This window comes from Drosophila busckii, chromosome 3L, assembly GCF_011750605.1.
Source record: "Drosophila busckii strain San Diego stock center, stock number 13000-0081.31 chromosome 3L, ASM1175060v1, whole genome shotgun sequence".
Classification (NCBI taxonomy): domain Eukaryota; kingdom Metazoa; phylum Arthropoda; class Insecta; order Diptera; family Drosophilidae; genus Drosophila; species Drosophila busckii.
The window spans coordinates 11,966,894-11,983,098 of NC_046606.1; the positions used below are offsets into that span (position 1 = coordinate 11,966,894).

At 42.8% G+C, this 16,205-nt stretch overlaps 3 protein-coding genes across 3 annotated transcripts; 2 read left to right on the plus strand and 1 right to left on the minus strand.

Moving 5' to 3' along the window:
• Positions 1-329: 329 nt before the first annotated feature.
• Positions 330-6,226, plus strand: LOC108600936. Its single transcript, XM_017988773.1, has 6 exons — positions 330-380; positions 438-703; positions 765-4,468; positions 4,522-4,946; positions 5,786-5,947; positions 6,010-6,226. The coding sequence occupies exons 1-6, from the start codon at positions 358-360 to the stop codon at positions 6,191-6,193; spliced, it is 4,764 nt and encodes a 1,587-aa protein (XP_017844262.1). The 5' UTR covers positions 330-357; the 3' UTR covers positions 6,194-6,226.
• A 3,670-nt stretch (positions 6,227-9,896) lies between these two features.
• Positions 9,897-10,393, plus strand: LOC108598734 (maker734). The gene is made up of 2 exons (XM_017985466.2): positions 9,897-10,122; positions 10,200-10,393. Exons 1-2 carry the CDS (start codon positions 9,955-9,957, stop codon positions 10,335-10,337), a joined length of 306 nt encoding a protein of 101 aa, XP_017840955.1. The 5' UTR covers positions 9,897-9,954; the 3' UTR covers positions 10,338-10,393.
• A 52-nt stretch (positions 10,394-10,445) lies between these two features.
• On the minus strand, positions 10,446-11,561 carry LOC108598205 (cysteine and histidine-rich protein 1 homolog). Its single transcript, XM_033293520.1, has 2 exons — positions 11,510-11,561; positions 10,446-11,434 (listed from the first exon to the last, which is right to left on the minus strand). The coding sequence occupies exons 1-2, from the start codon at positions 11,559-11,561 to the stop codon at positions 10,446-10,448; spliced, it is 1,041 nt and encodes a 346-aa protein (XP_033149411.1).
• Between the last annotated feature and the right edge of the window lie 4,644 nt (positions 11,562-16,205).

Consider the following 16,205-nt stretch of genomic DNA (forward strand, 5'->3'; position numbering starts at 1 on the left):
AAGACTTAAAGCCTAAACAGGCATTAGCAGTAACGCTTAAGTAATAAAAATAACAAGCCGCATCAATTTTTGGGGGAATAAAAAATAAAACACGCAGATGAAATTTGTTGTTGTAAATATAATTTGCCACATGCTGCAGGCAGCAGCTTCGACTTGGAATGTTTTGTTGGCAAAGTTGTCGCCTGGGAAATTCGCTGTTGGCAACTTGGACGAGCGTGTGTGCGGCAATTAAAGTTAAAGCAATTGATCTTTTAAATAAACAAGCGCTGTGCCAGTTGCCAAGGCAAACAATTTAACGTAACCATAGGAGACTCACAGTTTGTTTGGAAACAGCATTGAAACAACAACAGCAACAACATGAATATAAGCTCAACGATTTGGTAAGTTATTGTTTAAATAAATTGACCCACCTAAGTTAACTGTTTGTGGTGCTGCAGCTGGAGCAGCCACTTTGATGCCAAGACCATATGCAATGTGGGTCCCGATGTGCTCTGCGTGCGGCAGGGCAATCTGGTCAAGTTTATACAAATGTCCACCAACAGTGTGAGCTACTTCAAGGCGGAGACGGTGGCCTCTGGACTGTACATTAGTCAATTCTGTGGACACAATCGCTTTCCGCTGTTTGCCTTTGCTGAGGCAACGCTGCGTCCGCAGATTTTCATCTACAAGTATCCGGAGCTGAGCAAGTTCAATACGCTGACGTGTAAGTTGACACCACAGACTCTCTCAAGCTTACAACTCTCACTTTGAGCTCCTCCGCTTAGCCAACAATGTCATCAATGTGGACATGCGCTTCACCGAATTCGATCAGCTGCTGCTGCTCAGCGGCCATCCCAGATACACAATCTGCATCTTCAACTATCGCAATGGCAATTTGCTGCTCGAGTACGATACGCGCATCACTTCGCGTCCGTTTAGCTTGTGCAGCAGTCTCAGCAGTTTGCCCACAGTGGTGCAAATGGATAAGCAGGAAATGCGTTTGCTTTGCTATGAAATCGGCTTTGTCGACAAGGACGCCTTTCTGCATTTAACTTCGATAGTGGAGCTGGGAAAAAACTATCTCAAGTCAGTTAAGCACTGCATGTGCTTTGGCGATGATAACGATCTTTATGTTGTAAGCGATTTTGGCGAGTTCTCGCAAATAGACATTGCCACCTTTTCGGTGAAGCCCAAATGGTCTCCCAGCTACATCAGCGATCCGGGAGTTTCAATGATAACACGCGCCCATTCGGTCACTTCGCATCGCAACGGTTTCCTCATTGCCAATTACCTGACTGCGTTCTATATAAAGAAGAAGGCGGGCAACTTTGTGGTGGAGTGGACCATCGATGAGGATCTGGGGAGCGTTTGCATGTTCCGAAGCAATCCCAATGGCGAGCTCTATGCGCAGCGTGAACTTGGCAGCATTGATGTGGTGCAGCTGGAGGAGAATACAGGCAAACTAGTCGAGCTAGTGCCCACGGGCAAACCCGTGCTAGCGTTTCGCGTCCTCTCGGGTTTCAAGGAGGAGTGTGTGGCGGTTCTCTTCGCCGATGGCATCGCTATGATCGAGCTGGCTACAGGTCGCACCACCTGTGAAATTCCGCTGCAGGTGCCTTGCGTCATGAATGCGCATCGCAGCAATCCGTACGTCATTGTGGGCACCCTGGATGGCGTTTTGGTGCTCGTGCACTTTGAGCGCAGCAATGTGGCGCATGTGGTCGCCGAGGTGCAATGCGAGTCCGCAGCGGTGTTCGCGCTGGACTATCACGACACCTGCGTGGTGCTGCAGGATCAGGCGAAGCGTCTGCATGTAGTCAATGTGGAGTATCGTCCGCCCAAGATGACCTACTTCTTTGCCATCAAGGACGATCTGTTGGTCAAGCAGGTGTTTGTCATGGACTTTCTGGTGGTGGAGGGTCCACGTCTGCTGGTGTTCATTACACGCGACGAGGACGTCAAGTATCCTGGCTATGCGGATGAAATGTGGATTTATAACTGGGGCAAGGACAGGCGACTGCATCGACGCGAGTTCAAGCTGCCCAAGACCTATATCGCGTTTCAGGTGCAGCCACCTGCTGGACGCTGGGTGCTGGTGGAGATTGTGTGCGTGGTGCGGAACAGCGGGGTATTCGATCAGTATGTGCTGAACGAGAAGAACGAGCTGCAGCTGGTCTGCTCCATTGGCACGACGCACTTTGGCTACATCATTGGCATGGGGCATACCAAGCATGTGATGACCTGGGGCATTGCCGGCATCATGGTTCACTTTCGCCAGCACAAGCGCGCCAAGAAGCCCTACATGATGTCCCGCTATGTGGCGCTCTTCTATAAGCCGGAGTATCTGCTTCGCGCTCGCGAGTGCTACAACTCCAAGTACATCATTCTGCTGAGCGCCAATAACGTCATGCGGGTCTGCCGGCTGCCCTCGCTGGCGGACAACATACGCGAGAACACGGAGCTGCCGGTGGAGGAGAATTTCTTTATCGAGCAGATCAAATATGAGGTGAAGCCGTTTGTGCCCTCCATAGCCAAGCTGGAGGTCAAGGAGGAGTACACCAATGCGGATCTGTTCAAGCACGAGAAGCTCAAGCAAATGATTAAGGATTTTGCAGCCAAGGTCACTGCGCTCATTGATTACGACATTTCGGTTACGGGCAAGACCAAGGGCATCTACAAAAAGTTCTGCTATCACTACAAGTGGCTGGAGGCGTTGACTGAGCAGGCGCACAAGCTTTGCGAAGTGGAGCGCGCTTCGCTTATGGAGGCTATAGCGGATCAGTCACGCATACGCGACTGGATCATGCGCCTGGTGACACGCGACGCCATCAACATAAACTACAAGGTGCGCTCCATTTTCGCCGATGCCAACTTTGACAGCTTCTCGATGCAGCGCAAGCCGAAGACAGAAGTTTTCGATAAGTATCGCTTCTATGATCTGGAGGATCACATACGCATGTCGACAATGTCGCTGGATGAAATCGAAGAGGTGCCCGAAGAGTCAGAGCAGCATGAGCTGGTCGAGCAGGATGCGGAGCAGCAGCCACAGGTGGGCCCCAAAAAGTCCGTGCTACGCGAATTGAAGCCCTACGTCGTGGTGGGCAGCAGCATCTATGAGCATGTGATGGCGCCAGTGTTCCAGCTGCAGAATCGCGCTATAGTCACCACCAATCAGACGTTCAATGCCAATTGCAAGTATCGCTTTTATTTGTGGGAGCCGCTCAAGCAGGAGTTCAACAAGCATTTCCACGAGGCGCAGCAGATGAAGCAGGAGACCATCGACAATGTCGTCGGCACCAACAATGTGCTCAACAAGATCTACGACAATATGAATATTATGCTGCGACTGCTGCATATGGAAAAGTTTGAGCCGCCAGCGCTGACGCTGCCCACGCTGGCCAAGGACGAGGTTATCAAGTGCATTATGGAGGTGGATGACTCGGAGATTAAGGCCATCAATCGACGCAGACGCAAGACCATTGATACGGGTGGCAAGCGTGGGCGTCTGTTGCTTTGGTCAGTGGAGTTTTGGGCGCGTGCGCTTATTGTTATGATGGATGGCGTCATTGAAAAGTTGTGGGAGGAGGAGATCAAAAAGGACATACCCGTGCCAGAGTTTACGCTCAAAAAGCAGCCGCATGAATATTCGCTGGAGGATCAGCGCGTCTATCGCGCCTACGAGGAGGCAGTGCGTCAGTTAGAAGCAGATCGGCGCAAGTATTTGGGCATTCTACATGAAAATGAAACCAAGACGCTCGCACTCAAGATGAATCACATTTTGAAGCTTAACAAGCGCGTGGCTGAGCTGATGCTGCTCAAGCTCAAGTACGACTTTGCGCTGAAGCAAATGCGCGTGCGCATGCTGAATCTCAAGTCCATTAACTATGATCGCGATCAGCTGCGCAAGCGCGTCAAGAGTCTGCGCAGCGACATAGACAAGCTGGGCGAGTACATCAAGCGCTATGGCCAGCTCATGGAGTTTTGGGAGCGTGCAGCGGCTGAGGTGCGCACGCGCCTGGACACGCAGCAGACGCGCGATCGCGCCATTGAGCGCTTCTTCCGCGGCAATTTTCTCAATACAGTGCCGCATGCCTCGCATGAAATGACGAAGCTGTTCAAGAAGCGACCCAAGCTGACCAACAAGCTGTTTCCCTCGTCCATGATGTGCCTGGAGGTGGCGCATCGACTTAGCCCCAAGGTGAGCACGCGCAATGCCTTTCCGCTGCCCAAGGATGTGCTGGACTTTCTGGCCAACATAGCCGAGGGTGATCTGCCCAAGCAGTGTCCGCCCTCGGTGGACGCCAAGGCTTGGGATGCCTTCACCAAGCTGCGACGCCAGAAAATCGAAAGCGAGCTGCGGCTCAAGGGCATTGGCTATCAGCTGAGCGACAGTCAAAACTACCTGAACAGCCTCAGCAAGGACATCAACAGTCTGAAGGAAGCCAAGGCTCTGACCCAAAGGGAAATGGAGGACACCACACAGCAATATGTAATATCCAACTGTTCGATCTATTCGATCTATAATCAACTCTTGCCTTGCAGCTCGAAGCCATACACAACATGACCCTGCAGATTACCCTCACCCTGGGTCAGGTGGAGGTGCATGTGGGTGGCGTCGTCAAGTCGCTGCAGGACAGCGTGCTCATGCATGTGGATGACATCAAAGCCGTCAACGCCATGATCAAGAATGCGGGCAACAAGAAAATCAAAGCCATGCAGCGCGTCGCCATCTTCAGGCGTCAGGTAATCTTCAAGGAGTGGGAGCACAAGCTCTACAAGGCCAACATTGCCTATCTCAAGTACATGCTGGATGCCATAGAGAAGTGCAAGGTCAGCTTGGAGTTTCTCACGATCCTACGCAACTGGGAGAAGGTCAAGGCGGAGCGTCAGAAGTTCATGACGCCGGGCGCCATCGAGCGTGTGGTGGAGCAAAAAATTGCAGCATTTCGCAAACATATTGAGAGAGTGTAAGTGGTCCAAAGATATTCACTAACTTGAACTCGAATCACAGACAATTCTCAAGCCAAGTCTTAGAAGAGAAACTCTTGCCTCTTAAAGTGTAAAGTGTAATGCCAGCTTGAAGCTAAGCCTGGGCTTGGTTTTATATTGATTCTAAATGCTATAGCAGCTCAATTTTGTATTTAAAACAATTTAGTTAAACGCTCTAGGTCAGTGGTGCCCAAACACTGCTTAGGGCAGGGCACTTACTAATACATATGAACAAAAACACACACATATATAAATGAGAAAAAATTTAGTTATCAACTTTTGCACTGAACAAAATTATTGTCAATTTCATTTCGAATAGTTTTGGGATCTCTAATTGATAGACGTAAAGCAAAAAAAACCCTAGCAAGCCTGGAAAGTCACACACACCATTAAAAATACTATGCCCCCCTATACACAAGTGTAAAACAAAAACAAATGGGCATGAAGTGTATATGGGCTGGGCACCCCTGGCTATCGATTAATTATTATTTATCGGGTTTTTATGAATAGTTAGAAAAAATTTATATTTATATAGCACTCAAAATAGCAATTTATGATGCTAATACATTTTTCTAGGCTGAGAGCTGCGTTTATTTAAAATTTTCTAAATAGTATGTGCAATTTTTAATTCAAACTATTTTTTACTTATTTTTTCCAAGCTTTCGCTTTATATTTTATATATTCAATATTAATAATTATGCACTTTGATGGCTGTAAAGTGAAAGTGGCTGTTTCCAACTTAAGCGCTGCTCAAACTTAATTGAAATTATACTAAAATCATAAGCTTATTAATATTCATTGCATATATTTCTATTAGCAACATTAAAATTGACACAGTCAAGGCCAACATACTGGAGACCAAGCGCAATAATCATGCTATAAATCTAAAAGTTGAAAGGCTCAAGGTCGATGTTGCCTTTCAGCATCAGCAGCGCGATATAATGATGGAAGAGCGACGCGATCGTGAGAAGCAGGAGCGGTAAGTACTAAAAATTATAAACAAATTATGTAAACTAATTATCTCACTCTCAACTGCTGCAGCATGCAACAAATAAAGACGCACAGTCAGTTGCTAACAAATGTGCGCAAGCATTACGCCCATGTGCTGGAGCTGCAGACAATATTGGAGTTGCTACGACTGCGCACATACCCTACGCTGGGTCCGCCACTGCCGCAATGCCACCCACCCGTGCCAGAGTTCATTTTACACTCGACGCCGAAATAAAATTGTTAACAAACTGCAACTGAATAGAGAGAGTTGAGCTAATTAGCGCATTTTGTAATTTTGCAGTTTGGGGCTAATTTTATTTGTTTGACAGTCTGTTAATTTGGCAGCGCTTGTTGCCCTCAAGTGGAAAATCAACTTTTCACACAAATGAAGCCAATGAGCGCGTCCAGACAGTTATGAAAATTTGTGCATTTAAATTGTTGGGCAGAAGAAATTCCAAGCTGCGCTATAGATTTTGCTATATAATTCAGCTAGATTTATTTGTTTGTACAACTAGTAAATGGCTGCATGGATTATCTGGCAAGCAGACACATAAATAACATTAACAAACGTGCAAACAGCTTAATAGGCTCGTATTAATATAACAAATTGTTCTGTCTACATGTTTACAACACAAACAGCAGCAGCAGCAACTGCAACTGCAATTCATGCCACATGCTGATCGGGGGTTGGATTGTTTGCCAAGTGCACACACTATGTTTGGCTATTTACATAAATATTGATAGCCACTGCTTTTGCTTTAAGCCACGTCAAGTTATCGGCTGCTTATCAGTTTGCAAACTGTAATTTTTTATATGCTAATAAATAGAAAAGCCACAAATATGTCGCTGACTATGACGGAAGCTTATTAAAGGTCAAGGCTTTAAGTTCTTAGCTAAAATAAATTCCATTTCACACACGTAATCTTTATATGTTTATTATATATTTTGACGTAACTCTATAGAATTCTAATCTGTATACACGTTTGAGCAAATGTAGAACAGCTTATCGCCATTGATGTATTGACGTAACTAAATGAACACGACAGCCAAAGGTGTGCAAAAGTCTTAAAACATATTCAATACACTTATTTTATTTAGAAATTATAAAAAAAACCAAGTGCTAAAATCTAATAAAATTGTTTACTTAAACAAAACTTAGCGCTGCTTGTGCATAAACAAAGCAAATAAACTTTTATTGTCATTTAATGCATGAACATGAGTTTACTTTTGAGAAATTAGCAATCTAAAGTGTGGCACAGACGACAGTCTAAGACGCTGTACAACTCTCTTTTTTCTATGCATGCATTTTGCTGAGTTTTAGCTGCTCATACAGTCAAACAAATGCAAAATTCAGCTAAATTGCGCTACCTCAAGCGACGTTTATGCCACTTTTTAGTACAGAGTCTGGAAATGCAGTTGGGCATAATGATTTGGATGTCGTTTATCTAAAAAATTGGAGAATTTTTTGCATTTAAGGCTCAAGCAGCCAGCACAATTGAACAGTTAACAAAATGAAAATATTTGCAATCTTCATGCTATACGCCTTAGTTGCCGTAACTATATAGAAAATTGTTTAAAACAATATAAACTAATTTGATTATTTTTAGCTTGGCTATTCCCAAGCCCAAGCGCAAACAAAGGATCAGAATGGCAACCCCATCAGCGACATTTTAAAAAGAATTGTGGATTCTGGAGCGGATGTGGGTGTGGAGGCTTTATTTGCCAGGATCCTTGAACGAGGCAGAGGCCTACTTGATAACTTAAAATCAAAGGCAACCTAAATCGAGCTCTACTATGTATCAACAACAAATGCTTGTGACCTTGTTTTTAGCTAAACTTTAAGCAGCAAACATTTCTGAAAATAAATAAATAGCGTGCAGCTCAAGATTAGAAACATGTGCCCGAAATTTATATTTTTATATGTTGCAAAACAGGCCACTAAATCGTACGACTATATGCTGATAAAGATGTGACACCCAAAGCTCGACTGAAACTATTTTGTAAACACTTCGCTCAGTTCTCAACGTTGTGTTCAATTGTTAACTACTAATCACCCCAAAATGAGCAAGTTCGCTGTAATTTTCCTGCTGTGCGCGCTCGTCGCTGTAAGTTTTATAAAAATATTATATTTCTTTAGTTATTATATTTATTATGTTTAGCTCTGCTTTGCGGATGAGATCAAGCCCAGCCCAGCTGTGCAAGATATGGGAGCTCAATTCCAGGAGGGCTTGGGAAAAGTTCAAGAATTTATAACCAAAAACTTTAACACCGATCAACTTAATAACTTTTTCAAAGAAGTGCAGACTAACTCACAGAAGTTTGTGGATCAAGCCAAGGATGCGATGGAGAAAATGAACGAGAAGAAGCCTTAAGCCAATAAATTGATATTTATAAATGCTTTGCCACTTTCCCCACAATAAAGTCTTAAGCAAATCTAAAAACATTTGTTGTTTATGCTTGAATATATCGATAGAATTTTATTTTATTCAAAGCGACTCAATTATTTAATATTAAATAAAATGTTTCAAGCCATGTAACAATTTTAAAATTAGTTACGCCCATGTAGATTGATTTGCATCTAAAGCATAAGTGCATTTATTTTTGTGCTTTGCTAGCAAACAGCTGAGGCCAGACAAATAGAAACAGCACATAAACACTTAAGAATCTTTAATCTGGCAAATGAAACTACAAAAACAAATATCAAACTACAAACTGCTTAAAAACAATTTATTAAAAGCTAAGGAACAAGAAAGTGAATCAAAGGCGCATATAGCGACAATTTCTGGCAAAATCAGCAAACAAGAGAGAGTTAATTAAAAGCCTAGAATGATATTCATATGTTATTGCTGTGTTTTTAAATCAATTCCAGTATTTAATATAATATATATTTTTTCTAACGTATGTTGATTATTTCAAAAAACGAACTTGGCAAAAACTTTTAGTATGCGCATAAGAATTATAGCAGGTCAAGCGAGGCCAAACAATTTAAGATTCTTTTTTTATATGTTTTTAAAATTCAAGGAAATTGTAAACTGAGGCTGAAATTTGCAAACCAAAAACTTCACTCACCTCTCAATATTGCTCGATTGTCAACTACAAATATTCAAAATGAGCAAGTTTGCTCTTATTTACTTGCTGTGCCGCTTTTGTTGCTGTAAGAAATAAATAAAAGAATGAGTAAAAACAGTTACAAAATAAATCTTTAAACACTTATTATATTTACTAACTACATAAAGATTTCGATTGAAGAGAAAGCGGAATTGTATTCAAAACTTGCTCAATGGTTCAGTGCTGCAAGTTTTGAAAACGGAGAACATAAGTTCCACTTTTGAAGATTCATAATGAAGCCAAAGAAAGAATTGATTTAAATAAAGTCTCAAGCATTAAAACATAAAACTGAGCTGTTGTTTATATATGAAAAATAATATATATAGCAAAGTGGACCAAAGGGAAACAAAGTGAAAACGATAAGAACAACAATTAAGCAACTCAAAGCATAAAAGTAATTTGGATATCAGCTCAGCTATGTTCAATTTCTTATTTTATTCATTGGATTACTTTTGTTGACAAAACATTTTGCTTTGCAGATTGATTTGCTATCTTAAGCAGATGTGCATATATCTCTGCTGTTGAAACAGCTGAGGGCAGGCAAAAAGTTTGAGCAGCAGTTTTTAATCGAATCGTGTGACCCCTTAAGCCAACTACTAGCTCAGCTGATAAGCCAACTGTCTCTATTCGCTCGCACACGAGTGTAGAGGCAGCGCTGGTTCCAATGCCACATGGCCGGCCGGACGGACGCTGCTGCTGCTGATAAGCATGGGCCAGCCAGACCAGCATAGTTCTTGTTTTTCATTTTCGTCTAGGGGGAGTAACCGAAAAAACGACGCAATACGAGGCGACATTAGGAATCGCTGGAGTGCTTAGAAATCAGTACAAAACTTGGCGTTGAAGCGTTGTGTTGGAACTTGAAACGAATTTAATCAAATATCAAATAAAATGGCCAAGATCGCTTTGGTGCTGCTGCTGGTTGCCTTCGTTGCTGTCTGCAACGCTGGACGCATGCCCCGTGAGGCGCCCGCCACTGCCCAAGACCCACAGTGGGGTGATTTGCTGGAGCAGGCTGTGAACCAGATGAAGGCGCTCGCCTCCAAGGAGAACGTCGACGTAAGTAGCTCAGAATAAACCGCTGGCCAAGCATGGGCATGTAAATGAATTTGCTTGTTGCTCTGTTGCCTTTGCAGAAAGCCGCTAAGGTGTTGGACGACCTCCAGGCCAAGGTGAAGGCAACTGGCGAGGAGCTGGTGGGCAAAGTGAAGGAGCAGGCGGAACAAGCGCGCCAGTATATTGAGAAGTTGAACGAGTCTCATGCCCCTAAGTAAACTGAACAAACAGCAGCTAAAATAAAATAAGCACTTGCTAAACAAAAAAACAAAAACTAACTGCAATTTGTGTAGGTGTGTGTGGCAAGTGTGGCATGTGGCATGTGTCTACTTGAGTGTTATCCAGACGCGCAGGCAAATGCTGGGCATGGCCAGCAAGCGATACGCAGCCATGTGATGACGCATGGGCAGCTGCTGAAACGGGGACGCCTGCCCGGCGCGCTCGTAGCGCATCTCGCAGAGCTGCTGATCCACATCCTGCAGCTGCTTGCGGCTGTGCACACAGAGCAGCGGCAGTGTGGCAAAGTATTTGACGTGGAGCGTCCCACGCGGCATGCTCACCAGCTTCAGCTTGTAGCGCAGCTGATCCGCGTTCTCGCCCAGCAGCAGTCGCACGCGCAGACTCCAGGACTCCTCGAACGCCGTCAGCTCGGACGTCACGAATCTCAGCTCGTTGCTCATGCGTATGTTGCGCACGGGCCAGCGCAGCTGCACATCGCAGTAGTAAATGCGCTGGGCGCTAATCTGATAGATGCACTGCCGCAAGTTTAGACTCTCGAGCTGCTCCAGCTTGTCTCGAGCTTGCAGCTTGCTCAATATTTCCTCGCCCGACATGCTCAGTGTGGCGCATTGCTGCTGATGCTGCTCGCGCTGCTGCTGCCAGCACTCCCAGCTGCAGCCCAAGCAGCGATACTCGCACTGCACGCGACGCTTGCCGCACTGCTCGCGCATGTGCCGCTCCAGAAACTTGTACTCCATCTGCTGCTCGCACTCGCTGCAGCTCTTGGGCAGCTCCCACAGCGTCTGGCCCACCACCAGATTCTGCGTCATCGTCTGCCAGCTGATCCCAGTGCGGCACTGCGGACACTGCGCCTCCTGGTAATGCATTGCCGCATCCGCCAGCAAACGCGTTGCGCAATTCTCGCACACAATGTGCCCCAGTCGGCATTGGTAGCTCTCCTCCGGATGCGGCAGCTCCAGGCAAACAGTGCACACCAGAATCTTGCGCAGTCGCTCGCTTAGCTCATCCTCTTGGCCACCGGCTACAGGCAGTAGCTGCTCCGCCTCAGTGGCAACTGTTTCCGTTTCCTCTGGCTCTGCAGCAGCATCTCCAGATGTTGTTGGCGCCTCTGCTGCTATTGTTGTTGTTGTTGTTGTTGCTGCTTGTTGACGTTGCCGCTTGCGCGGCGGCGAGCTTGAACCCTCTCGTCGCACATCGGACATGCTGCTCGGCTTTTGTAATTGCTTTTGAGATTTATTGTGTTATGCAGCAAGCTCCAGCTGTAGCGCTCTGAACTCGCTTACCAAGGCCAACTCGGATCGAGTTAAAACAGACAGACACAGCTTTTGAGCTTAGCAACTGCTTGAAATCATTTGTGACTTGCAATATTTGTTGATGATAACCTTAGCCGCACATAAAACTAAATTGATAACAAGTCGCTAGTTGAGCATTGCAAACTTTTTACAGTCAAGCAAAATAGAAAATGAAAATATAAGAAATTCATTTAATTTACTTGTGAATTGGAATTTTAGATTTGCGCTGCAGAGCTTGGAAAACTTTAAAGTAGAACATGAATCAAAGCAGAACAACTCAACTTTGAGTCCTGAATCAAGCAGCAAAATTTATATCAAATTGATTATTCAAAATTTAAATACAAAAATTCAATTAACTTTCGTGTAATAAAAACATGTGCCAATTGTATTGGTAGCTAGCATATTGTATCTCAAATTCAAAGGAATATAGTATAGGGAATATAATAGGGAATTTAGTAGTTAGATTCGAAAACTTCATAAACTGTTAAGTGAGCAAATATGTCAAACATTTATTTGATACGCACTTAAGATTTGCCATAAATACAAATTAGTGTTCAGGAATATATATTAAATATAAAGCAGTTGGCATTCAAAAATTGTTAAATACATTTGCTTGCTTAATAAGCTCAAATATATGGAACTATTGCCAAGTGTTTTGCTAGTTGTAATATAAAAATAAAAGTAGCATAGAAATTGCTACCCGAGCTTAGAATTTCTCGCACTCCAAAACGCAACAAACTGATAAATGAGCAAACATGTTTGGCATTTTATTGATACGCTCCGGTGATTTGCCCAAAAATACAAAGCAGCGCGACAGCTGTGAAATATATTCGCCAGTTATTTTGCACACCTGTCTGCGCACGCTGCTGCTGCTGCTGCTGAGGCTGTGAGGCATGCCCCAAAACATGAATCATTTGTCGCCGCGCACGATTGCATGGCATCAAAGTGGATTTTAGCTCAGGTTCAGTTTCAGCTTCAGCTTCAGCTTCCGCTTCAGCTCTAGGCGAAATATGTGTAGCTATCAAAATGAGCAGTGGCAATCAAGTTGATTTGCTAAATATTTTGCTACGAAGGCAACTTTACACACGTGTTGAAGACACAGAGAACAACAAAAAAACAATTGATTTGTTTATTTTTGAGTGAGCGTGCACTTGGGTCTTGCACTTTGATAAGCTAATCTATTGAATATTTGAAACGTACACAAAGTTAGTTTTTGATTAGCTGCAAATTTTACTTTCAATAAAGACACAAACACAACGATACTAAATTATTTATTTGGGCTGCACTTTGTTAAATATTTAATGCTTTAAATAAATCACGCATACGCCATGTGTATGTGCAGCTTGGACTTATTTTATTTGTCAGCTTGTCAAACGCTCGTATTTAATTAAAAATTTATTAAATGCACGTACACGAGACTAACCCAGTTTAAAATTGGCTTTAAAAACAAAAAAAAGGCAGCAAGCAACGCAATATGGCAGACATGCCAGCTCGCTATGCATGTGTGTGTGTGTGTGAACGCATTGTAATGCTAATTTAAATAACGATAAGCACAACAACAGTAGCCAACGTCTATAATAATGGCAATAACAACAACAACAGTGACAACAATAGCTACAATAATAGGAAAACAATTTGACATGCTGTGATTTTGCCAACAGCCAACGCTGCCTGCTACACTAACAATCGGAAGGGTATATAGACTATAAATAAATCAAATATAGCAAAATATAGTATAAAATATAGCAAAAAGCAACAGCTTAGACATAAAATAATTAATATAATTTTGTTAATATTTTTTGTTAGTGTATTAAGCGCTTGCTACTGCCTTTTGAGTTGAGTTTTTTCAGCTGCAGCCAGACAAACTGTCAACGTTGCTGCTGCTGTTGCATGCCACACACTCTCAATGCACACATTAGCGTGTGCACAAAAACAAATAATAAAGCCACTTGCGCATAAAGAAAAAATATATATATATGTATATATGTGTTGCATGCAGATAGTTTGCCAAGCTGTTGGGCGTTTGTGTTGCATTGTTTGCTGCCGCTGCCTCTGTTGCTGCCGCTGCTGCTGCGTGAGCATTATCCTTTCTATCACTTGTCACATTTTCGCATAATGCGGCGTAAAATAGCATCATTGTTATTATTATTGTTGTTCTTGTTCTTGTTGCCTGCTCGTGCTTGTTGCTGTTGCAAACAATGAATACATTTGTAATGTTAATGGAATGCAACAGCAGCGACAACGACAACGACAACGGCAACGACAACGACAACTTGCAGCAACAGCAGCAGCAGCAGCAGCTGCTTTGTTTGCTTTTGCTGCATGCCACTCTGACTCTGTCGCTGTCTCGCTCGTTGAGCTATGCTGGTCATAAAAAATGAACTCCAAGCTTAAACTATAAGCAAACAAAACAACAGCCGTGCGCATTAATAGACACGCCTATAAAATATGGAGTATCAAACTATTTAGTTAACTTTAAAGTTCAACAACTAGCAGTCAAAATTGATACAATTCCTTTTGCAAAATAAACAAAATAACTCAGCTAAAATATATTCAATTACAAGCTTAAATATAAAACAAAAAAATTCAATCAGAACTCTTGGAGTTTTTTCAAAATATTTTAAAGTAAATATATTATTTTTATAAATTAAATTTAGTAGTTGTTTGTCAAATAATCGTATTATTATTTACGTATTTTTCTTGATAATTTATTTGTCATAATTTTAAATAGTCAAAAAATTCTCAAATTACATTTACGAATTTCATTAAGACACAAATATATTTTGCTTAAATATATTTAATAATAAAATTACAATGTATAAATTCTTATAACAGTAGAGTGCTCATTGCTTAAGAGATAGTATGAGCTAGTTGGGTTACGACTTGGTGGATGTTTATCTCACATCTCTCGCTTAAATACTCCGTGCACTCTCATGTGCCACTTAGCAAATGAATGATTTATTTTAAATTATTTATTAATTGATATGAAACAAAAATAAACAGATTTATCATATTTGCAGTACTTTCCATTCGTTTTAATTATCTTAACGAATTTCCATTAATAATTAGTTAAACTTCCGACTTAATCACTATTGAACACTTATGACCTGAACACACTTTAAAAGCTGCGTCTAAGCAGTGTTTAAACTTTGCTGCTATCATTGCTGTAACTAATGTAAACATTTGTTTAAGCTATCAATGCACTCAGCACGAGTCCTGATGCTGCTGATGCAAAGTCCACACACATGTGCATTGAGACATAAAATGATGTAAAATTTTTATTAGAAATATAAACAGCTAAAAGCAAGCATAACACACAGACGCACACACTTGAGCCACAGGGACGCACTAGAGCAGCCGCAATAAAGAAATAAAAGGCTCGAGAACAGCAGCAACAAAAACAACAACAACAACAAGGACATAAGCCTGGCGCTTGTCGTCGGCTTTGTTGTTGTCATGCGCGTCGGCAAACGAACTAACAATAAAAAGCACAAAAGCATTTGCAATGCAAATGCAACATAATGCACAACAACAACAACAAGAGTTGCAACATAGACAGAGAGTGAGAGCGTGTGGCAGCAACTATTTGCAGTGAAGAGTATTTAAGTTTGCTGCGTCTTTATATTAAATTTAATGCCCGGAGCAAGTGCAAACATAAAAATGTTTTATATTGAGCAAAAGCCTTGGCTAAGCATAAATATAATAAGTACTATATTTTAACTAAAGCTGCTAACAGCAACGAACTCAACACACACAGCAAAAAAAAAGAGAAAATGCTTTAATGATGTTGCAGGCAACAACAACAACAACAACAAAAAATTGTTAAAAATAATAAGTATGTGTGTTGGCTTTGAAACTGCATGAATTAATGCAACAGCACGGACACAAGCATAAGTTACGTATACGCAACATCAAAAGCAACGTTGTCGTCGTCGTCGTCGTCGTCCGCCGGCATAGCCCAAGCCAACGTCGAGTGTTCCAATTAAACTCAACACGTCAAGCAACAACAACACAAACTACAACAACAAGCTGTAGCGTTGGACGTCAAGTATACGCCATGCTGGCTGCCATTGCCATCGTTTTAGATTTGGCAGCTGACGTTCAATGTGTGTGTGTGTGTGTGTGTGTGTGGGTGTGTGTGTGTGTGTGTGGCTGCTACTAACGATATACTCGTTAGTCACGCGGTTAAATTTCATAGCAAGCGCGCATCTTTTAGTTTTAAAGCTGCCTTCAGTAGCGCTGCGGTCTGCTTGCCACTCCTTTATTTTTTCTCTATATAGACTGTCTGTTGCAAGCTGTGCGAGTGTCTGTGTGGCATGTTGTGATGGCTTGTAACAGCTCATGCATATTCATGCAAAAACGGCTACAAAACAAACGAACCGCGCTCCAAACCAACGGCAACGGCAACTGCCAACGACGTCGCCTAGCATTTGCCATTTGCCATTTGCCATTGGCATTGGCATTGTGCGTTGACTTTGCCTTTCAGCTTTTCAGGCAAAAGGCGCCAAATCAACGCAGCAGCTGCAATTTGACAGCTCAAAGCCAAAGCCAAAG